The sequence below is a fragment of the Scomber japonicus genome, chromosome 5 (assembly GCF_027409825.1).
Source record: "Scomber japonicus isolate fScoJap1 chromosome 5, fScoJap1.pri, whole genome shotgun sequence".
Taxonomy (NCBI): Eukaryota; Metazoa; Chordata; class Actinopteri; order Scombriformes; family Scombridae; genus Scomber; species Scomber japonicus.
The window spans coordinates 16,866,108-16,889,432 of NC_070582.1; the positions used below are offsets into that span (position 1 = coordinate 16,866,108).

The 23,325-nt window shown below is 37.3% G+C and overlaps 2 protein-coding genes across 2 annotated transcripts; both read right to left on the minus strand.

Annotated features, from left to right (window-relative positions):
- Positions 1 to 788: 788 nt before the first annotated feature.
- On the minus strand, positions 789 to 6,700 carry LOC128358526 (annexin A2-like). The gene is made up of 13 exons (XM_053318845.1): positions 6,647 to 6,700; positions 5,898 to 5,955; positions 5,700 to 5,793; positions 3,721 to 3,815; positions 3,495 to 3,608; positions 3,218 to 3,308; positions 2,947 to 3,026; positions 2,794 to 2,853; positions 2,135 to 2,228; positions 1,938 to 2,033; positions 1,686 to 1,744; positions 1,348 to 1,470; positions 789 to 1,243 (listed from the first exon to the last, which is right to left on the minus strand). Exons 2-13 carry the CDS (start codon positions 5,943 to 5,945, stop codon positions 1,184 to 1,186), a joined length of 1,014 nt encoding a protein of 337 aa, XP_053174820.1. The 5' UTR covers positions 5,946 to 5,955; positions 6,647 to 6,700; the 3' UTR covers positions 789 to 1,183.
- Positions 6,701 to 7,215: 515 nt separating this feature from the next.
- On the minus strand, positions 7,216 to 18,576 carry ice2 (interactor of little elongator complex ELL subunit 2). Its single transcript, XM_053319231.1, has 15 exons — positions 18,517 to 18,576; positions 16,513 to 16,614; positions 16,017 to 16,374; positions 15,814 to 15,933; positions 15,602 to 15,736; positions 15,284 to 15,400; positions 14,812 to 14,971; positions 13,858 to 14,039; positions 12,941 to 13,757; positions 11,672 to 11,841; positions 11,433 to 11,562; positions 9,111 to 9,195; positions 8,808 to 8,858; positions 8,039 to 8,282; positions 7,216 to 7,445 (listed from the first exon to the last, which is right to left on the minus strand). Exons 1-15 carry the CDS (start codon positions 18,528 to 18,530, stop codon positions 7,293 to 7,295), a joined length of 2,838 nt encoding a protein of 945 aa, XP_053175206.1. The 5' UTR covers positions 18,531 to 18,576; the 3' UTR covers positions 7,216 to 7,292.
- Between the last annotated feature and the right edge of the window lie 4,749 nt (positions 18,577 to 23,325).

Below are 23,325 nucleotides of genomic sequence, written 5' to 3' on the forward strand. Positions count from 1 at the left end.
ATCATAAATCCAATGCCTTGTTAAAATTTGAAGCCATTTCTTTCCTCAGCCACTCAACCAGTGAAAATATTAGACAGAGGCATTATTTTATCAGACAATTTCTCCCACAATTTTTTTTTTAGCTTCAGTACACCATTTTATTTTCATTAGATTATTAGGTCTGTGCTTTCCCTCACATCCTCTTCCTCATCGCTGTGTTCAGCAGTACTGATTTTGCCTTTTGGGGCCATTTTTTCTTATACTTCAGTAGAAATGCCTTGACAACACTGTGGTGGTTATTTCATCCTGAGAGACCACAAACTAAACAGCAGAAACACACTGTATAGACGCTTGTTTAGTGGTATGCAAATCATCTTTGCCGGAGGTAAAATTAACATTTTTAATTAAAATATTAGCACCAAACAAACACAGAAAAACACACTAATGATTAAATCATCTTCATAGAACCTCATAGTGGAAAAAAGAGGAATATTTCTCCAAATTCTATGTATAAAAATATGCTCTATTGATCAAACATTACTCTGTTTTCAACAACAGTTCTGTAAGTTTGCAAACTGCACAGTTGAAGTTTTGGATTTACAGACAGAAGAAAGAATTAATTTAACTATAAGATTTTTACTTCACAAGATTCAACATATTCCTATATTCATCCACTGACCAGACAAAATAATAGTATATTTATACAGCTATTTTCATTCATTTCTTTACTGATCTTAATTAGGACACAAGATGATTGTTGATGTAAAAATGTCATTTATGATTAAATATTTTATTTTTGTAAAAAAAAAATGTAAGACAGAATCACTGTGTGCATTTATTCAGCAGGTATCAGAAAGTGTGAGGTTTGACAGAGAAGCTAAAGCTTTCTGCAGCTGCTTTTAATGCTACTATAGCGCCCTCTAATGGATACTTCTGTAAACTACAAGTTTAAAAAAAAGGGATGCAAGGAAAATAAGAAAGCGCAGTGCAACAAAGGAACTTTATTGCTATTTTGGTATAACAAAAGTGGGTTGTAATAAAAATGATTCATGTAACAAAAAGATACCTTTATCTTCTTGAATTTTTGTACTGTGGAAATGTAGGATGGGCTTTGGAAGCAGAGTTTGTTCCTAGTGTGTATTCATGATTCATTTGTCACCTGCCAAGCACATTGCCAGTGGTGGACCCTGAGAATGAATCATTCTTATGCCTCTGGTCCACAAAGGCTAAGCAGCACCTTCTGATAGTCTCCTTTGGTGTGCTCCTGCAGAAGTAAAAGACATAGAGCAGGTCAGAGGGACTGCATGACAGAACAAGCCGTATTGTAAATCAGCAATAGGCCACAGGCAGGTTGTATAATTCACTCACCAGAATAGTCTTTTGAAGAGACTGTCCGTATTGGGCCTTGTACTCAGAACAGATCTTCTTCAAGTCCACCTCACAGCGAGACACGATTATTCTGGTCACTACTTTCTCTTTGGCCCCTTTACTCTGAGAAGACAAGCACAAGTCAGCACTTTAAAGTTGTACATGCTCTGTTCTTAACTACAGCAGCTGATGCAATGCTGTTGTAAGACAACTTTTGCCAACTTCAGATTCTGTGCTCCTCCAGCAAATTTGCACTTTCAAAAGCAGAATTTACTTCTTACATCTGGCCCTCAAAATAGCCACATTTCAACAAGAAGAAAGAACCGCACTGTAACTACCTTCATGGCTTCATGCAGTCTGTTGGCAAAGTACAGCTGTTTGTTTTCAAAGCTCTGAACTGAAACAAAAGAAAAATAGAATATATATCCATAATAACACATTTTGTTTTGGCACATCATTTTGTTTGATCATTTTTTAAGTGATTCATAGAAAGAAGCTTGGCTTACAAGGGTTAGGGTTAGTATAGTAATTTTAAACTTTAAGTAATCATCTGTATTAATGAAATAATAAATAATGGAAGATAAGTGTACCTAGAACCAGGAAGGACTTCTGCAAGTCTCCTTTAACTTCCTTCATAATACTCTCCTGCATGTCGTAGGGGCTGTAGCTTTTGTACCTCTGAAACACTAAGAAGGAGAGAAACCTATTAGTCATTATCTGTTAACAAATTAGGCCAGTCAGAAATCAGCATTTGTGTAACAATGATGCCACAAATAGGGTGTTGTACCTTTTTGCAGGTGGGGTACGCTCCTCTCAGACATAATGGAGATCCAAGTGGTCACATCAGTTCCTTTAATCTTTACTCCAGCATCATAGAGTTTCTGAGTTGAATCAATTAAATACCAATAAATGCCATAGTTTACACTTTTTCTTTTACAATTAAGGTAACAAAATTAAGTATTATTACAAGTTAAGTCTGCAATAAACTTTATTGACAACAGCAATGTCAACAGTACAAAGTGAGATGACATTATCCCTTGCAAACTCATCTGGACTTAATAGCTTTGGTGAGTGATTTTCCTGTTTGGTGAAATGCGAGAACTAAGAATGAGCAAAACCTTGGGTAAAGAATCTGCTCAAGTTAGACATGATATTTATTTTAATAATGGTCTAGTCAAGAAATTATATCAAAGACCAAGCAAATAATCATCACAGGGGTTGATTCTAGCATGGAGAAGTTTAGAGATGTGAGCAATACCAATAAATATCAGTGTTAAAACTGTAATTTCCTAAACTCTTAGAAATATTCTTAATGTTAAAATCCATACAGGCTCTTCTGAACTGGAGTTTAAATTCAGTAACAATGTTAGTTGAGTCCTAACATTTAAACAAAAAAGACACTTTAACAGACTTTTATTCAGGGACAAAGTGAAATGGGCAACTTACCCTGGCATCATCATCGATCTTTTCATAGTCCACAACAGCGGTCGGTTCTGCTCTTTTAGTCTGCGTAGAGTTAAGGTGTGACTCAGGTCAATTTCAACAGTATTACAGTATATTATATAAATCAAGACAAAGACAGGCACTAACAGATCTTACCTGCACCAGAGCCAGCAGCAGCTTAGCAAAGTTCCCAGAGGTGTCGCCTGCTACATCTTTCTCCAATTCTTTCTTGAACACTGTGGGAGATAATATTTTAATTTTTGGAATCATATAATTGCTGAATTTTATGGATCAAGACATGTGTGAAAGGGAACAAGAACACTATAAGGGTACAGTATATGAGACTCAGAAAGCAGTCATATGAGAATTTATGTGATGAGACAAAATTGTACATTCATGAAAGCCTTGAGATGTGTTTTAGACTTACACTCCTTATAAACCTGCTTGATCTCAACAAGCTCAGTATTGCTGCGTGAGCACAAGATCTCAATCAGTGTTTCTTCATCTGTTCCTAAGCCCTGAAAGAGACAGACATCTTCATTACTTTCTATAAACAATACCTTCAGATACAACATAGACACAATCTAACTTTAGATATGATTAAAGAAAAGGAAAGTTTTGCTGTTTTTCCAGGAGAGGGCAGTGTAAGCTTTCTACTGACTCCACTGGTGTTAACCACAAATGATGCAATCCGTGTCTGTTACCTTGATAGATCCTCTGATCTCTGAGGCATCGTACTGGGCTGTGCTCTTCATCAGTCCGAGGATCACTGTTTCCAGAGAGCCGGACAGAGCTCCCTTCAAGGCTGTGATCATGTCCTAAAAATACAACAGTATTACCTGTCTGTATTGAATGTGTCAAAATATTTCAAAACCACCACATAATCAGAGCTCCGAAGCAGTTCAGACTTTCTTCCGGGGCTGACTGTACCTTCTTTGCTCTCCTTTCATATGCGAAAGCAACGTCTCTTCTTTGGGAGTAGGTCCGCTTTGTTAGGACATCAATGATGGTCTGCTCATCCACTCCTAATGTAAATGTGAAACAGATTTATACATGTTACATGAGACAAACAGATGCAGCCACTAAATACAAATACAGCTATACATCTAAATTCCTGGAGCAATAACAAGGACTGTTGACCTTATAGGAAAAGAAGAGTAGAAAAAGAGTTAAAAGAAAAAAACTTTAAGAACTTGAATAGTTGCCAAATATGTGAGTACAGTTGATACAGGTGTATCTATTTGCACCTATCAACCTTTGGAGAAAAAACACTCCTCTAATTGGGTTTTAAAAATATCTTGAAAAATGCACATACAGATGGGCAAACAATGAAATTAAAGGAAAAATCTTAGTAATCTTAGTAAGGTCTTAGGCCACCTACATGCTGCCAGAACAGCTTAAATGTGTTTAGACATTGATTCTACAAGTCCCTGAGCTCTACTGGAGGGATGGACATCATTCCTCAAAAAGATAGTCCCTCAATTGGTGTTTTGATGATGGTGGTGGAGAGAATTATCTGACACATCAGTCCAAAATCTCCTATAGGTGTTTAACTGGGTTGAGATTTGGTGACTGCCAAGGGCATAGCATATTATTCACATAATTTTCATACTTATCAAACCATTGATAAGTGACCCCTCTTGCTCTGTGGCTGGGAGCATTGTCATCCAAGAGACAGTTTCATCATAAGATAAAGGTGATTACTCAGAACAACTTTGTATTGATTTGCAGTGACCCTTCCCTCTAAAGGGACAAGTGGACCCAAACATAAATGCCCCCCCCCCCCACAGCATAACAGAGCCACGGGGTCTGCTCACTGCAGGGGTCAAGCTGTACTGTTCTGTTAGTGTACGCCACATATGTACTACTTCACTTGTCGATGATGTGGTGAAGGATGACTCATCTGATCATATCACTGTTTCCCCATCTCTGTAGACCAGTGGCTGTGGTTTTTGCATCACTGCCCTCTCAGATGTGCTTTCATCTTATAATGAGGGGCTTATGCACTGCAACCCTACTATAATATCCCTCACTATGTAATTATCAACTGGCTGTTCTTGCTGACACAGTGTGATTACGTTTTGCGTTGACATTCTCGGTCACCTGAGGAAGAGTTGCTTTTCTGTACTTCCTTTGGTATCGCACTAATGCACGGTCATCACAGTCATCAAGTGTGTGCTGTTGACCACAATTTCCAACCCTATTTACTAATTTACTAACTCTACTCTATACTGTGAGATATTTCTATCCATAGTGGGCTTCATTTTGCATGAAAATATCTATGTTGTTTATCTGAAATTGCCCACAAATTCTGTATAGTACAGTTAGCCTTATTTGAACATAAAATTACTGTGGATTTAACTTACAGCATTTAATTTTAGTAACAAGATTGCCTTTAAAATAGGCTGCAGCACTGAAGTGGAGGTTTTTCAAATGCTGATGGGTTGTCTGTTTCTCCTTTGAATGATTCAGTGGTTCAATATTATAGTGTAGCTGCAGCGCCATGAAGGCAGTACTGTAGTGGATGAAATAAGACTTAGCCTTTGAGAAAAACAAATATAAGAGGGCATGGCAGCCATGATGGCAGCAAAGTTGGCATGCTTTAACACAGCATGGTCACAGGATATTCTTACCCTCATCAGTAAAGAAACATAATTTCACACAAAACATATTCTTCATCACAACAAATAGTCACTGTTGGGGAATTGATGGTCAAAATGTTGCCAGTAGCTTTCAGTCAGTGGCTAGAACAGAGCTCAGCCATCACTGAAGCACAGACTTGGAAGTGTTCCCAGTATGGGCAAACATTTGAAACCAGGATGCTGACTCAGAAATACCAGCTACTCATCCCTAGAGAAAAAATTGCAGAACTAAGGATTGATTTTTGAGCAGCAGACATAGTTTCTTGCCTTTGGTTTTGATAGCAGTCTCTATTCTGGCAGCATCTCTGTCAGGGTCAAAGTCCCCAGCAGGTAAAACTGTTGGGTACTTGGGTTCGCTGTTCTGTGGATTCAATGCAAATGAGACAGATAAAAATTAGGTCTTCAAAATACACAAAGTATTAAGTGTACCCAATGTACTGTATAGAAAAAGGAAAATGACATTACCCCAATGTTGAGAGACAGCTGACCCAAGAATTCCGATACCATAGCCATTTTGACTATCCTGGAAAAAGTGACAAAACTGAAACATTAAGTCAGACACTATACAATCTTGTGATCAAACATCACTCTAATCCTTGCACTGACTTGTCCTAGATGTATCATGCAATGGGTCATGTTTATGTTTGAAGTGAAGATATAATCACCTTCCCTTCGACTGCACCAGCCCCTCAAACAAAGTTTTCTAAATAGAGAAACTGCCTCTGCTGCTTGAGTGAGTCAGACAAAATAACTCAAGACTTAATAAGTGATTTATCTTTTCCCTGTTTTGCCAGTATCTCAGTCAGTGTAGTTTCTGCTAAGTTTTGATACTGCTGACAGTCCAGTAAGTCTTTCTCCTTATAGGTCTGACACACATCCTTAACAGCAACCCCAAAGAGACACACCCTGGAAAATGTGCTACTGTACTGCAGGCTGGTATGACAAAGGAGTACCTTCTCATGCACATACAAAAATGTTAGTGAGCTCACACTAGAGAGCAGGAGTTACTTATGTAACCAAAACTCAAAAGGAGAATCAGAGAAGTAGTGTTTGCCTAATAGAAATGAAGTTAAATTATTTGTACTATTTTTACACAATTTAGATATTTGTCATGCAAGTTAGAACATTCTCTTAAACAGTTCTCCTGTGTGAAGTACATCTAAGTTACAAATCTACTTATTTCACAGTAAAATGTGTCATAACGCTGAACTTACCTAAGATGTAGAAGTTGAGATGTAGATGCAGAGATTGGTCCTGGTTATATAGAGGTTTGAAGCTCTCTGACATATAAAAAGGTTTCCCCTTTCACCTCCCCTGACTCAGACTCCCTCCCCTTTCCATGGACTCATGACTCCACCCTGTTCCAACTAGATTCCTCTTAATGCAGCTCTAAATCTTTGTTTTCCCACACACACTATTCAAAGTCATAAGAGCCCTGCTCCTTCACAAGATTTTCAAGGTGATGTCTCATCGTCCCATTACGCAATGCAGACCATAAACACTTACAAACATCTTGTGCATCACAGACAGTAACCAGACACCCACATTAACACTTAAACAGTTTATTATTGCTCTGATTTACAAAATATTACAATTGACAAAATATACAAGAACTATAACAATCAAAATAGAAAAATAGAAAATATAAATAGTAGAAAGTATACATTCTGTACTGTAAACGTGCTTTCGCATTCACATCTACGTTTAATATCACATGGAATTTCTTGTATTAACTCTTTATCAGTGATCTCCTTTTACTTTACTTTCCTCAGCAATAAAGATCCAGCTCCTCTTCTGACTTACCTAACCTATGATATGATGTAATGACATCATGATGGATAAATGGTATGATATATTATTTTAAATAGACTTCTGAACAAGCTTCTTAATATACTTTTTACGCTTGGCTGAACGCTTCTTTCCTTTTTTCTTCTTCTTGCCACCTGCATCCAAGTTGTTATTTGACTGCCTGGCTCCATGGTTATTAGACTGTGATGTTCCATCTTTTGGTGTCTGACAGGATGAAAGAAGATAACAAGGGTGCATTTTCCATAATTGGCGCTAAATTCAAGTTGCAACATACATTATACAATCAGAAATGTACTAACGTCAGTCACAGATGTTGACAATCCAAATGCTCGGTTGAAAACATGTTTTTCCTTTGTTTGACAAGTCAAAAGATGTGATTACATCTTTACTGTGTGAGATTTTAGACAGGCATCCAATGAATGTCACACAGTAAAAAAAACCTGCAAAGGTGTTGCTTCTACTATACCTTCTATTGTCCCTGTTGTTGGTTTTGGGCTTGTGCAGACAAACTATGCAGTAGAGTGCAGGTTTAGCCAGTCTGATAAGAAAATAACCAATGCCTTTGCACTCAACTTAGTGAGAGATTGCACTTAATTTATCTTGGCTGTCAGGTTATCCCTGCATGTGTGTGTGTGTGTGTGTGTAAAGAAAGGGTGTGGACTTCCTAGATATTAACACTTCCTACAACAAGAGTTCCTACAACACTTGGACACATTGTTATTATTTGACAGCATATGACCTCCAATGAATGTATTTTCACAGTCCTATCTATTAGATGATAAAACATGTACACACACCTTTAGGAAGGGTCTTGGTGGGAAGGTGCAGGGGACACGGCTGTGTTTCTGGTGGAAGGGCAGGACCACAGCTGGATCAACAGGTATCCAGGGCACAAGGCCAGAGGCTGGGGGCTGAGGTACAGTGCTGTGGACCTGCTGCAGGTTGTATAACCCCCGACTCACTTTCCCATTAGCAGTTTTAAATAAGGTGACAAATGGTTCCCCCGCTTTGTGCGCCATCAGGTATTGTCCTTCTTCTAACCTACAAAACCAAATGAAGTAATAGTATTAAAGACAAAGCCCATATACTAAAACATGTAGTAGCATTCTGAGTGCTTTCATGTTTTCCTGTGACCAGCCTGTATGAGAACAACTGCCTTAAGTCAGGATTGTTTAAGTCTGCCTTGTCATTGAATAATTGATTGTGTAACTCCAAAACAAATATGAAGGCAGAGTTATGTCATATTTTCAGCCTGAGGCTGTCACACCTAACAAAAATTTCACCACCTTAAGCAGAACATGCCAACAGATGTGTGCAGACAGATAATCTGCAGCTGTCCGGCTAAACAATAGAGTTTAAGAAAAAGACCCAACCCTTCCCAACTTTTGCTAGGAACATTCAATCCATATTTGTTTGCACATTCATGATTATTTGTTTTCACAATTAAAGTTTGCTCATATTAAGACCAATAAATGAAAACCTGTTGCATTCAATCATAAGATGCAAAGCAACAAACCTACAAACTTTGTTGTTTTTAAAACAGAGTGAATTTACTCAACAACTTACCCAACTAGCTTTTTCAGGAGGTGGTGCAGTATGTTCAGTGACTTAGACGGCCTGCAGAGAGATAACACCAAGTTATAATCTGACAGCATCTAGATTTCAACATCAATTCTGAAGACAAAACCAGAGGTGATAATAGCAACTACTGATGAGTATAGATGCCGCTCAGATTTCTCCAGGTTTTAGTGATAAATAGGCTGGATTTCATAATGAAATTTTCTGAATCTTAAGTAACATAATCATACAGGAGTGATTAGGTTAATCATATCATCCATACACACAGACATCTGTTCTAACAGGACTCACTTGAACCCACAGGAGATGTTCTGTTTCCAGTCGTCAGGCAGCTTTCTTAGCTGAGCTACTTTTGAAGTGTGTGCATTGATGTGAGCTATAGAGACAGAAAGGGAGGGTGAGAGAGACACTGAGAAAAAAGAACAAGAACTAATGAGCACAGACATCAAGGGGTTCACTTCATCATCAGTGGCATAGCTAGTGCTTATAAAAGGAATTAAGCCTGTGATGATTTGCTGGCGTTGTTACAAGCTTGAGTGGGTGGTAAGAAATAACATATTGTCTGACAACCTGGTCTCAAGTTAGCAACACTGCTCTTAAACCTCTACTTTCTCTATATAAAAAAACTCTAAAAGTGCTGGACAGGAAATCCAATAACTATCATCACTGCCATATTTTATTGAATTACAAGTTATTACACTGGGAAACCCTGATTAAATATTCACACTCCTGTCTTATGTACAAAATCATACATGGACTTACTCCTCCTGTATTAAGCCAGTTTATAAAAATGGAATCAACATCCACACAGAGTGCAGCTAGAGGAGACTGTGTTGTTAATTTTCCTCCATGTTTGCTGCTCTGCCTGTCGGTGCTTTCTGATGCCATCCATCATGTTGTCTGTCAGCTTATTAATTGTCTAGCATTTTTGTTGCTTTTTGTGCATGGCTTTTTATAATGTGTTTATTGTCTATGTCCCGCTTGCTTGTGGCCTGCTAGTTTGTTAGTTGTGTCTGGTGTAATCAGTTTTGTTGATGTTGGTGTTGCTGCTTAATGTTGTTTTTGTCTGTAGCAGTTATCTGCTGTTTGAGCTGAATCTCTGTTAGCTTGTGTGTGTATGTATGGATTTTTGCATTGTTTTTTGCTTTTATTCAGATTTAGTCTTCTTATTTCTTCTTTTTATATTCCTTTAGGGTGACTATTTAACATCAGTCCAGGGACAGCAGATGTAAAATAGTCTTTTGGCTAATTCTGGCATGTTTACATTTTGTTAAAATGTTTTATTAATGTGGATTGTCCCTGATTTCTAAACCTTTACATAAATAAATAAATAAATTAATTAATGCTAGTTGGTCCTGTCTCCTTTGCTGCCTCTCATTCTACCTCGTAATGCCTGCTTATTTCAACAATGAATTCCTTCGATCACAGACTGTTTTAGAGCCAGCAAACTCAGTCATAAATACACAATTGTGGAATACCACATGATGAGCCACATGATGGGCCACATGATGAACCATGAACTACTCAGCAAAGAAGGATCTCTTACTAGCTGTGCTTGTCGCATGATGCAATGAAGTGGTACATATTTTTTTATATACCTTGAATGCTATCACTGTTATCACCCAACAACAATTCATTCTCTTCTCTTACACTACTCTTGGCAAAACGTCTATTATATGGAAGGATCTGAACCATTCCCTTTCAAAAACCTAGGCTTTTTGGCAATGCCACTTAGAGCAATAAAGTTGAATACAGGGAACTAGTACACAATCCTGCACAGTGCCTTTTTTGCTCTGGACCTGACAGCGTCTCTGGACAGGTGGTGAGGGACTGTGCGGACCAGCTGGCTGGAGTCTTCACCAAGCTCTTTAACCAGTCACTGTCTCAGTCTGCCGCCCCTTCCTGCCTGAAGCCCTCCACAATTGTCCCACTCCCGAAGAAGAACACCACCAGCAGCCTGAGTGATTACTGACCAGTAGCTCTTACACCTGTCATTATGAAGTGCTTTGAGAAACTGGTCCAGCAGAGATTGTACTTCCTGAGAGTACTCAGGAATAACCAACTCTCACAAAAACTGCTTGTGTCCTTTTATTGTTGCTCCATACACAACATTTTGACCTATTGCATGTGTGTGGGGTTCTCCAGCAAATCAATGAACCTCATATGGAAAAAGTCTTTCCCTGAATCCCAAGCAACAAGTAAACAGTACATGTAAGTCTATAATATGAATTAAGGGAATTTGATTAAACTCTGCACACCGCCTTCTGTGTGATTCCCCACAACTAAATGTGGCTGTAGTCATGGCAACAAAATAAACACAATCAGTACACAGTCAACCCAGGATGGTGAGTCATCAAAAGACTATTTCATTGGTTTGTGTGGGAGGATCCGCCTTGCCCACTGTACTGTATGCAGTGAGGGAAGGGAAACAAAATCTCTTTTTAAGCCACATAAATACTACCTTGCATACATTTTTGACATGTATTTTGAAAAATGAAAAGCTAAAGGGAGTATTCCTTACCCCATTAAAAACAGAAAATAAACATTTCTGCCTTAATTTTAGCTGAAGTTAAAAGTAATCGGATTGCAAGTAACAGTCAGTAAAAGTTTTACCTATGTATGAAACAGTACTGGAGTGGAGCACCGTCTCTGTCCACAGCTGGCAAGCTTCAGTACTGCTTAGACATTCAACACCGTAACTCAACTGGTACTCCAGCTTGGGCAAAACATGCACTGGTACATACTGTTGAGGGATAAACAGAAGTAAGAAATAAAGCTACTTATTTTATATTTTAGTATTCGGTATTCAAACAATAAAGTTGTGTACAATGTGTATAGACTAACATGTTTACCTGGTTCTTGCTGCTGCCTGCTCTTCTGGTATGGGTCAATGAGACAGAGCTGCGCACCATAAGCAGCAGATCTTGCAGACTGTAGATCTTGTAGAGCAGGTTGCCTTTCTCTGGAGCCTCATAGTCTTGTTCATCTTCTGCACCAGCCTGCAAGTCCTGTGTTAGTATTTCTGTGTGTGTGGGGCAGAGGTGGGCAGTAACAAGTTACATTTAGTCCGTTACATTTACTTGAGTGAGTTTTTGAAAAAAATATACTTCTAGGAGTAGTTTTAAATCACTATACTTTTTACTTTTACTTGAGTAGATTTGTGAAGAAGAAACTGTACTCTTACTCTGCAACATTAGGCTACACTGAGCTTGTTACTTTTCTTTTTACCTCCTTGGTATTCTACGCGTCATTCATTTTTTATCCCCCCCGTGTACGCCTCATTTTAATGTTTTATTTTGTCAGAGAGAGAGACTTCCGTCAAAGACACTACCACGTGACTATGGTTCACCAATCAAACGTAGCCGTGCAGTGACCATACTCAATCTCAGCGGCGGGACGCTCGTACCAAACAAAAAAGAGAAACGGATGAAAAAAGTCAGAATGAACAGTCGGCAATGCAGACACAGACGTGGTAGTGTCTCATATTGAAAGCATGTTTACCATGGGTGATCGGGCCTTTTCCTCTGCAGCCCCCAGGGCTGTGGAACACCCTCCCTGACCACCTGAGGGCCCCACAGACTGCAGATGTGTTTAAAAGAGACCTAAAGTTTATGAGCCTGCAGAGCCTGGTGAAAAAGTACAAAGGTTTGGAAATTTGTGTTACTTGTGCTTAATTTATTTTTTTATTATTTTATTGATTTTATTTTTTATTGAAGTACTTGAATTTACCTTGATTATTTTAATTTAAGCTATTTTGTAATGAATTAATTTGATTATTTTATTGATTGGATGAACTCTAATTTGCCTGAAGATGATTATTTTGTATTCTTTATCTGTCTGATTGAATGCTTGTGTTAAACAAATCAGACGTTACTCAACAGTTATTCAGTACTGGAATAGTTTTTGCACCAAGCACTTTTTTACTCTTACTCAAGTAATTATTTGGATGACTACTTTTTACTTTTACTTGAGTCATATTATTCTGAAGTAACAGTACTATTACTTGAGTACAGTTTTTGGCTACTCTACCCACCTCTGGTGTGGGGGGGTATGCACTCTGTGTTAATTTGGAGCATAGAAGCAATTTAAATCCACACATTGAAAATTTGTTTGATACTAACTTTTTTGCTCTGTAGTATGAACCACTGGTGCAGATCCATGAAGAGGAGCAACACAGGTCTCTCCATCCTGGCTCTGGTTTCTCTCTAAATATGAGGACACACAAGGCTTAACCAAGGATGTTGGATGGGAGTGAAGTGAGGGTCCTGTGACTTTGGTTGGTGAGTTGGTCTCCATGGGTGTGGTTAAGCATTTGGATGATCCATTGGCAGAGTTGAACATGGCTGTCTGCATTTGCAGGATTTCACTCAGTTGGTCGCCAGCTACCTTTGCTCTTTTGGATTGGCGCTGCCTTGTAACTTTTTGAGGGGAAGATGACGCTGAATTTACAGATGCACGGGTAAGAGGAGGGTCTGTAGAGCAGGGTGTGGGCTGAGGCTTACATTGTTTTGTGGGTGTGGCAGCTGGAGGCAAAGAGTCATCAATGACCAACCTCTCATCATCTGAGTCTGCAGCAAATGTTTGGTCTTCGTCACTTTCTTGTGCAGAGTCTTGCCTCAGTTGTTCAGTCATTGCTACACTTGCCTCTTTCACAACCGGCTGAGTTATGGGAAAATCATTATCTGTCAATGAGGCACCCATCTCTTGTGAACTACTGCTGGCATTTACAAGATGCTCACTGGACCTTTTAGTCTTACTTAAAGGTGATGACCCTGTAGCTTTTTCAGTTTTAACACATGTATCCTTCTCATTCTGCATCTTCTGCACCTTGGAAATTTTAAGGGGTGCTGTCTCTCCAAATGTCTCCAGGTCAGTGAGGTCCACCTCAAAGTCAAGACCATTGTTTTCAAAAGACACACAATTTCTCTGCGAGTTCTCCTGTTTTAGGAACAAATAACAAAGAATTAGTGATTTAATAAAATAAAATACACAATACAGTACTATGTATATGCCCACCTCTACTTGTGCATCAACATACCGGTGAGAGTAGCAGCTCATTCTCGGGAAGCTCTGTCATTAAATGGAATACATTTGTACTACCATTTTTCTTAATGGAAAGCTTCAAACTCTCCTCACAGAAGATATGACTGCTCTCTCTCACTGTCATTTCAGTTTTCAGCAGGGGTGAGTCTATGTAGACAGTCTTTTTCTGACAACTGCCTGTAAAAAAGATACACAGTATGAATTAAAAGACTATGTGAAACTGTGCCACCATGAGGCCATTCAGTGTTAATACACACTGTGTTTTAAGCATAATGCATGTTTAAATGCATCTCAACACTCAAACACAGAACCAGATGACTGTCTTGTAAAGTATTTTTATGCACTGCCAACTATTTTTTTTTACCAGTAAGTGTAAAACTATTAATCTTATATGTTTAGATCCTTATATTCTAAAATCTCTAGCACCTTTTTAAAAAATTTGAAACATATCAATGCCAAGTAGCATTCCATAGTAAGCAAGCCATATTTTTTGTTGTTGCTTTCTAAATATTCTCTTTTAGAGAAGAATTGTAAGCATACAGTAACATTAATCTCATACTGTATGTTTCTGTTTTCATTAACATCACTGCAGACACCCTGTTATTTCTATTATTCTGTGTGACTGCATTTGGGATCACTATGCAATCTAGCACATATTTGATGCATTAAAACATGTTTTTGTAAGGTAGGGATGTATTGTTTATCTTTGGAACACAAGGATTAAAGTTCACACCTCGTTTAAATAGGATAAAATAGGATAACATTGGATGGTTATTTGTTTTTGGGTTTTCTTGCCATGATGTGATCATTCAAATGTAGAACGCAGAGAGGAAAGAGAAAAAAGAGAGTGGGAACAGAAATGTATTTCATTTTAACCTCTTGGAAGCAAATGCTACATTGTCTCTAATTATACCATGACAACTTAAATGCTCAAATTATAATGCAATACCTTTTCCAGGGCTTAATTTGACCCAAATAGGCAGTTCCCACTGCTCCCCAAAGTCAGGGCCATGGTTGTCTAGCAGTCTGACCAGGGCATCTCGCGTCAGGCACACATGAGGTTCATAACGGGCACACAACTTCTCTGCATTACTATCACTGCTGATTGTCTGTAGAGAAAAACAAAACTAGTTTATCCAGCTACAACGGTTACTACATCAGTAAATAAATATAAACACCAACAAAACTGTCAACAATAACTGCACTTTGATATTACTGTGTGTGACCATGCATCCTTCAGAAACTCAATTAGTTCTGATTTTGCTGAGCAAGACTTGAACACCCTCTGGTGTCTTTTGTGAAAACTGCAAGAGCTGAAATTAAGTTACAATAGACCTGCGGTCATGAATCCCATTCTAGCAGTAAAACATCTTTGTGACTTACTTTATTAGAGTAATTAAAAAAGCGAGACAATTGCTTACAGCGTGCATGTCCTTAGCTTTTTTAGCTGGAGGATTCTCTGATGAAACACTCTGATAATCCGATGCAAGCTGCGCATCAGCAGGCACCATCTTGTGGTCGGTAATATCCACATTGCCCTGGAGAAATAAAGGGTGCAAATATGGAAATAAAGAAAGTGAACCAACACAAAAGACTGCAATTTAACACTTAAGGTTGAAAGGCTAAACAAAAATAAAAATGGACAATGGCATTTATGAACAGCCAAAGTATATGGAGTCAAAATCGTACAAGACTGGGACAGCTCCTGTGTGAAAGCAGCACTTCAAAAAGGACATTACCATGATTATTAGCTGTTTTTCAAAGGTCAGAGTGAGCCCTGGGTTGAATGTTCCCCCTGTCAAACTGGTCAGCTCATGGATCTGGTATAGCTGAGGAAATGTCTTAATGCATTCCAAACAGCACTTGAAGAAATCCTGAAAAAACAAATGAATGCTTTATGTTTTAAACACACATTGGAGACAACTGATGACAGGTGCAATCCTGATAGTACCTCTGAGTATTGCACAGCTCCTTGTGATATGAAGTTGTAGTCGTCAGCACATATTCTGGACACATCTTGCAAGTATCTCATGAACTGCATTACTTCATTGTTTACTCGTGCCTGTAAGCTCTGAAAAATGTGCAGATTGTTTGAGTAAATCAGTGCAACAAGGACTGGTAGGATTAAAATACCATTAAGGAGAATACTTGTACCTCTGGAGGATTCCTATTTTTCTTACTCATCAAAATGCCAAGATACATCTTCTGCTCTTGGCTGGACAGGCTTGACATACACGGGAAGGGCAGCCTGGGTTCAGGATATGCAGCATCTGCCTCATTCTTGGACTGCTTTAACTTAACGTTTGTGTTTTTGGGATCCTTACAGTCTTCTGCACCTTCTGCAGCATTGTCTGAAAATAAACCATCACTATCATGGCTGTCCCAACAGGGCTCTTCCTTGCTGATGCAGCTGTCATCTTTAAATTCTGCAGCTTCTTCTGTGGTAGGAATGCAGGAGGCTTTTGCAGCCCCAGCGTCACGATCTTGTATTATGCTGGCATTCTCTACAGGGCTTGAGTAGGAAGAAAAAAATAACAAATGAGAGGAAAATAACATGTCAGATGAAGACTCACTAGTTAGCCTTTGAACAGTATGGTAAAAATAGACCAGAATTGATATATTCATTTTATATGTTTGGTTATTAGCATACCTTTGGAGAAAGGTCCACAACTCTCTAACAGTAGGTGCAAGAGAGTATTTGTCATAGTGATCTCTGGTAAAGAATGGAGCTTCAGGAACTGGGGGATCCTCCCTTAAATGAAAAGGAAATGGAAATAATATTAGAGTCCTGTGTTGTACCCAAATTAAATTCAATGTTTCTACACTCTATATTTATACACTTTTGCACTAGGACAGATATTTATTTCAAGTAGACAGACCGATATATCCTTATGGGCATATACTGTATGTTATCTGATATGCACTGATATTTTTTTTTAAAGTTATATCGGCAACATTTTATATCCATATCCTTTTTCTTCATTCAAGTTTAGTGCGTACATATATTTTTGTTGTTGTATGTTTTATTATTTATAGTAATCTATAATTAATTACATTCCCAGTGAAGTTTAGTGTTTGTCATTTTATACAATAAACATAGTTAAACAGTAAAATAGCACGCCTCCATTACATATCTTTGTCACAAGTGTTTGATTCTTTTTATGTACATATTATCATAAGATTATCGGCCAATATATCAATATGATCATTTTTATTAACTCCCTAATATCGGTATCGTCCCCAAAACTGCAGTATTGGTTGGGCCCTAATTTCAACAATGCAAGATACAAAAAGTTAATCAGGCTTGTCATTACAACATGCAATATTACATTTTCAAGGACACATTGTAATACCACATGATAGTAATAACATTAATAGTGTGAAGTATAGCATATTACAACATATATGTGCACAGATGACACTGAATGGCATAACACATTTATTTTACATAGGATGAGTGTCCAACAAGCAACAACTGTGGGTGGGAGGCATATAAGTGCAAATAAGTTGCTAAGTGTTGTTGTTGTTGTTATTTTAATGGTTGTTCAATAATAATGTATAATTACCAACCACTCCCTGCTTATGGCTTGAAAAGGCTGATTGGATTTTTGTTTTTCCATTTCATTTGAAATAACTTAACACAACTGAAACCAGTTTGAATCAGCACACACTAACACTTACTTACTTAGCATTACTTATAATATGTCTGTATATAGTATGTATATATTACCGTTTCTTTTTCAAATAAAATAAATAAATCTGAATCTATCTGAATCTGCATTTTTGTAATTCGTTGTAAAGCCTCTATGAATTAATGTTACCATGAGTGCTGGGGAGTAACTAGTTACATGTATTGCATAATTTAACTGTAATCTATTAGAGTTACTGAGAAAAATGTGTAATTAACTTAGTTACTTATGACAATGTTGATGATTACAAAATGGATAACATCTGAATAGTTTCTGTAAAAATCTTAGGCTGTATGTTGAATAATATTAATGTTGTTGCTTTGCATGTTATTGGTTCTGTTGTTTGAATTTGCCACTCCCCAAGTCTGACAATTAAGGATAATAGGATAACGTTAGCGTCCTAAAACAAAAGCACATTTACCAGTTTCATGCTTTATAAACAACTAACTTTACCTTGCAAATGAGCTTAATAATAACATTTCAACGTCCAATAAACTGGTTCACATTAATCGGTGTCAACATTAACAGTAAGTAGCGTTCTTGTTAGACTACTCCAACTGATGTTTAGGTGACTTAACGCTAGCTTAAAAATGATATTAAACCGTTAAAAAACAACACCAAACATTTATTTCATTACAGTCAACGCGTTTATTTATTTCGTGTCTCGTTAAAATAGCTTGACTGTAAGCTCACGTTTGAGGTTCGCTAGTGTAACGTGAGTGCAGTACTTCTCTAGTTTATCTGAAGTAGTCGCTAACAAGCTAACAGACACGTTTCAAATATAATGAATAATATCTAAAGACAGTTACACAATGGGAACGACAAGTGTCAGGTAAACCGCACTAGTTTACGGTAGGTTAGCATCATCCTGCTGTCACTCTGTGATGAACTCTCCGTGTGGGCAAGTTGAATTGTCACAAAATATATAGCTGTCTTTAAAAGTTCCCATTGAAAATATGACTTACCATACCAGCTCCATTATTGTCACTGTGTTGTGTGCGGCAGGAATGACAACATTTAGCAACACGTTAGTAACTGCTGTAAACACGTTTGAGAGGCTTCTTCTTTTGAAGTAATGTTGGCATAAAAGCACATTTGCACATTCACTGCCCCCTTGTGGATGTTAACTGCAGTCGATTCTTATCCTGTCTGCTTATGTATTATATGAATACGTATGAACAAAATAATAATAATCAAACAAGTACATAACATGTATCCCTCAAATGTCTGTTTGAAATTATTCAAATGTATGCCCAAAGACATGGAAGTCCCCTGTCAGAGCTGAAAATAAAAACAAATCATTTTTTATAACTGGCTGAATATAAATAATACTGTATTCTCATAAGTGTGCAATGTATTTGCTTATCACATTAGCCTTACTGTTTCTGAAGGCAGCAGCATGATTCCTTGCCCATATCTGCAATATCTGTTCCTAGTCTTTCCCTTACTTGAACCCAATTTGAACCACAGTCTACTACATTCCTGTTTTTAAAATTACAGGTTCAAATTATTCCAACTCCTGTCCTTTATTCAGCTCTAAGTGTCTATGGAATCTAAGTAAGTCTGCAGATGTGATTTCCTGCTCCACACTGATGCTTCCCAAACAGATCTACCTGGATTTTCCAACAACACGGATGCTCATATCCATATCTGGCTTGGGTATTAACCACATGGTACATGCACATTTAGGTGAATTCTATCAAAGAGATACTTGAGAAGAGGGTTTAGAAAATACAGAACTATAATCTGTTACCAAGAATTAACCAAGTTCGGGTCATGAATTGATATGTCTTGTAATTATATAGTTGTACCTTGTACCAAAATTATTTTTGTCTTTTTGTAATTCTAAAAGTACTAAGACTAACGTTGTGATATGGCTTAATGGTTTTGAAGATTATATTTTTGTGGGAGGTTAAAGAAATGGTCACATATTGAATCCATGTTTAATTTTCAAAGGCAGTTGCACAGTTGCAAGTATTCAACAGATATAATGACATTATTTGGAGATGTTTTCAGTGGGGTGAGGCAAATAGTTCTGATTAAATAGAGAAGGAATGATATGTTTGAAATTATTGCAAATCAAAAATATGCAGTTTGATTAATTTTATTAAAAAAGAAGTGAGAGAGAAAGAGAGAGAGCAGACAACCGAGACAGATAAACAGTCAGGAAATAAAAGCCCATTACAAGCGGTAAATTTTATTATGGGGTAACAGCACATAAAGCACATCTAAAATCGATGTGTCCAATGCACTTTTAATAAAGGTAATATTAAAGGTACAGTTTCTAAGTACAATATAACAACATTCATATTAGAATGAAAAGTATTTAAAAGACAACATTAAATTTCTTATTTTTCTTTACAGCTGTATTTACAAAATGAATCAAAATACTTATTTTCATATTTAAGAATCAGACAAGAAGGAGCAAAACTACGTTTGTGAATAGACTACCTGCTAAAGAGAGTTCAAAAGAGCTGGATAAAAAGGTACATGATCATCTGTCCCCATTTTAACATCAGTAGCAAACATGTGACTTAGAAATTTTGTGACAACCACACACTAGTTTCGGCTTTCCCATAATTTGTACTGCTTTTGCATGGAAAAAGAATCCACCCCTGCTCCACCCACCCTTCATATTACGTTACCCCAACCGACTGAGTGCACATTGAACACAGAACATTAAAGAAATCCAGATGTGTTGTATGCCTCTTTTACAAACACATACAAATACTTGATATACAATGCATTAGTAAATCTTCTGTTCTTAGTGAAATAAAAAATTGATATAAAACAGACAGAAAATGAAGTAATGTGGATCGCCTGTTAACTTTTGTCTAACTGAGAAAAAAAAAAAACCCAAATGTGCAGGTGAACTTTTCTGTAATGTTATCTGTAAGCATTTATTTGACCATTCGAGATCAAAATGAACTTCCCAGTCATGTTTCATAAACAAGTGAGGGGTAACATGTACACTTTAAACGGACTTTCTATACATTGAAACCCTTAAACGTTGCGTATCAACCCATGTGAAAATGATCAACAACACACAAAGAAAGAATTTGAAAAACATTTGAAGCATGTGAGAATTCATTCTCACGTACAAAATACATTGTCACTTCAGTACACGCCTGGAAAAACCACAAAAAAGACAATCAAAACCATGTATGCATCCTGGTACACCGAGAGGCACTCAGTGTGATACGTTGTGTATTATTGCAAGCATATTCTTACTGATATTTGCTACAGAGTGGAGAGAAAAGGTCAACTTTGTCCTCAAATGGCAATCCTTTCATGTACATTTTGTAACACTTAATGTGGTGCAAGAGGTTTATGCCACTGGTCTGAACAAACCACTGTTTCAGATAGTCTAAATGGGGAATAACAAAAGCATACTGAGGCTCTGTTTAATCCAAGCACCACTTCCCTGCATCAGGTGAGGAACTATGCAGACACAAGAGAGGTAAATATTTAGTATCTTAAAGCCTGACAAACTACATCCTCAGTGAGTGGTTTTTACAATCAGACAAAGAAAAAAGAAAACACAACACTGCTGTTTCAGTTTGAATATTATCATTTTCCCACAAACCAGTAAAGCAACCTTAAATAGCTTGTTAATTAGCAGATACTAGCTTTACTAGAAGTCAGAAGGAAATAAGTGCCTTATCCCAAGACCAGCACACTGATACAGGTACTGGTTGGGTAATTTTACCACTATCATTTATTATTATTATTATCATCAATATTATTATTATTATTATTTATTGAGTCCTAATATCAATAATACATTAATATGCAATGAAATGAATTGACTAATAGGGTGACCAGGCTTAGTAATTAATACTTTGTTCACAAAATTAACTTACCTAGCACCACACATCAGGGCAACACAAAATAAATGTCAGCACACCCTATATCTATCAAACTAATCCTAAAGGAGGGAAGCAAACTAGAAACAGAGTTATCGTACAATATGGTGTCATCGATAAACAGATAAATATTTTCATTGGGTAGGCCTTAGTAGCAGTATTTTCCTCTTACCTATACAGACAGAAGTTACAAAGCTACCTTTATACACGTGATCAATAATAACATTAAATATGGTGAATAAACAGCCAAGAATGAGGGAGAGAGAAAGAGTGAGAAAATAAGATATACAGCATAACAGGCCATGTCAAGTTCTTAGTTCTCCACCTGGGAACAGAACTGGTCAAATATACAGATGAAACATAAAAACATCCACAAAATCGACACAAAATAAACCAAAAAAGTGATAAATAAGAGGTGTATTTACATGCAGATGTTCAAAGACTATATGCACAAAAAAAAAAAAAAAAAATCAAAAATAATACAAGGACATATATTATTGCTTGACATTCGATTATGGCTAAAAGTTGCTTTTCATTTTTTAAAAACTATATTCTTAAACATATTTTTAATCATAAATCCTTATCAGCTGTGCTTTGGAAAATGAGTTCTGTTAAAATGTGACGACTGACTCATAATTCTGGGTAACACACCGGCACTCCAGCACAACTTTTTGTAAGCGTGACATAACACTGATCTTCACAATTTATGGCCAGGAACACTCATTTTCACAATTTACCGTCCGGATTTCACTTTCAGTTTGCGTCAAGTTTGGCTGTGGCCGCACTGTCTGAACTGATAGGGCGAAGCATGTTTTCACTGCGAAGCTGGTTCAATGATGCCTCACAGCACTCTACAGACCTATGAATTGTTGAAGGCATTATGTCATGCTTTTTAAAACCTACACCTATTATGGATGGATCAAGCTTGGCGTTTTCCAAAACACATTTTTTTCTTTTTTTAAAAGTCCAAAATAATATCAAGACCTCCTCATCCACATAACCCTGTTCCTTTGTAATTATTAAAGCCTTGTCTGGGGTTTTTATTTATTCACACACTGTGAGAACAAACACATACGCACACACATACATACTATTGCTTTTTACAAACAGACAACAGAGCAGAGACAGAAGGACCAGTACATTTTACTGAATACTACACACTGATTGAATAGCACACTTAGCATCAATCCCTTACTGAATTCGGGATATCTCAAGTGAGAATATACAGAAGGACATCACTTTACAGGCCTGTGTATAGGCGCAGTTTATAGTTAGACACAAGTATTCATGTGTTTGATGACCATTTTCTGCTATCTTGCCAATATCACAACCATACCAGTACATAAGGTGATGAACACAGAGTGATGGGGCATTATTACTTTTTGTTCTAGACTGAGAATAAAAGTTTGCCGTATGAGTCAAAGTCAATTAAAAAAGGATGATGACTGCACTGTAGAGACCCGTAATTGTAACACAAGGCATATTGCTTGTTTTATATTGTAGAACACATTACAAGCCACTCAACCCTTTAGACTTGAATAAAAACAAAATTAAACCATTTCTTCATTTTATGAGAGAATAACGTTTTGGTGGTAGACCTTATCATCAGGCAAGATTACAACAGCTTAAGAAAATTGAATCTTTTTTTAAATTATTTTTTTTTACAAGAGACAAACCAAATGTTTTGCAAATAAATAACAGGAAATCAGCCAAGTCTCCATCTCTTCATTATTTTTTTGAACAGTAAGTGCTGTACTGCATGGTCAGTGTGCTATGTCACCTCCTCTTACCAATTTCAAGAGGTTTGAAAGACCTCATGAATTCAGAAAAAGAGCAAAATCACATGCTCTTGCATTACTGTCCAAAGGAAAGCGAGCTGCTTCTTCGGTCTACCTGTTACCTCCCTGA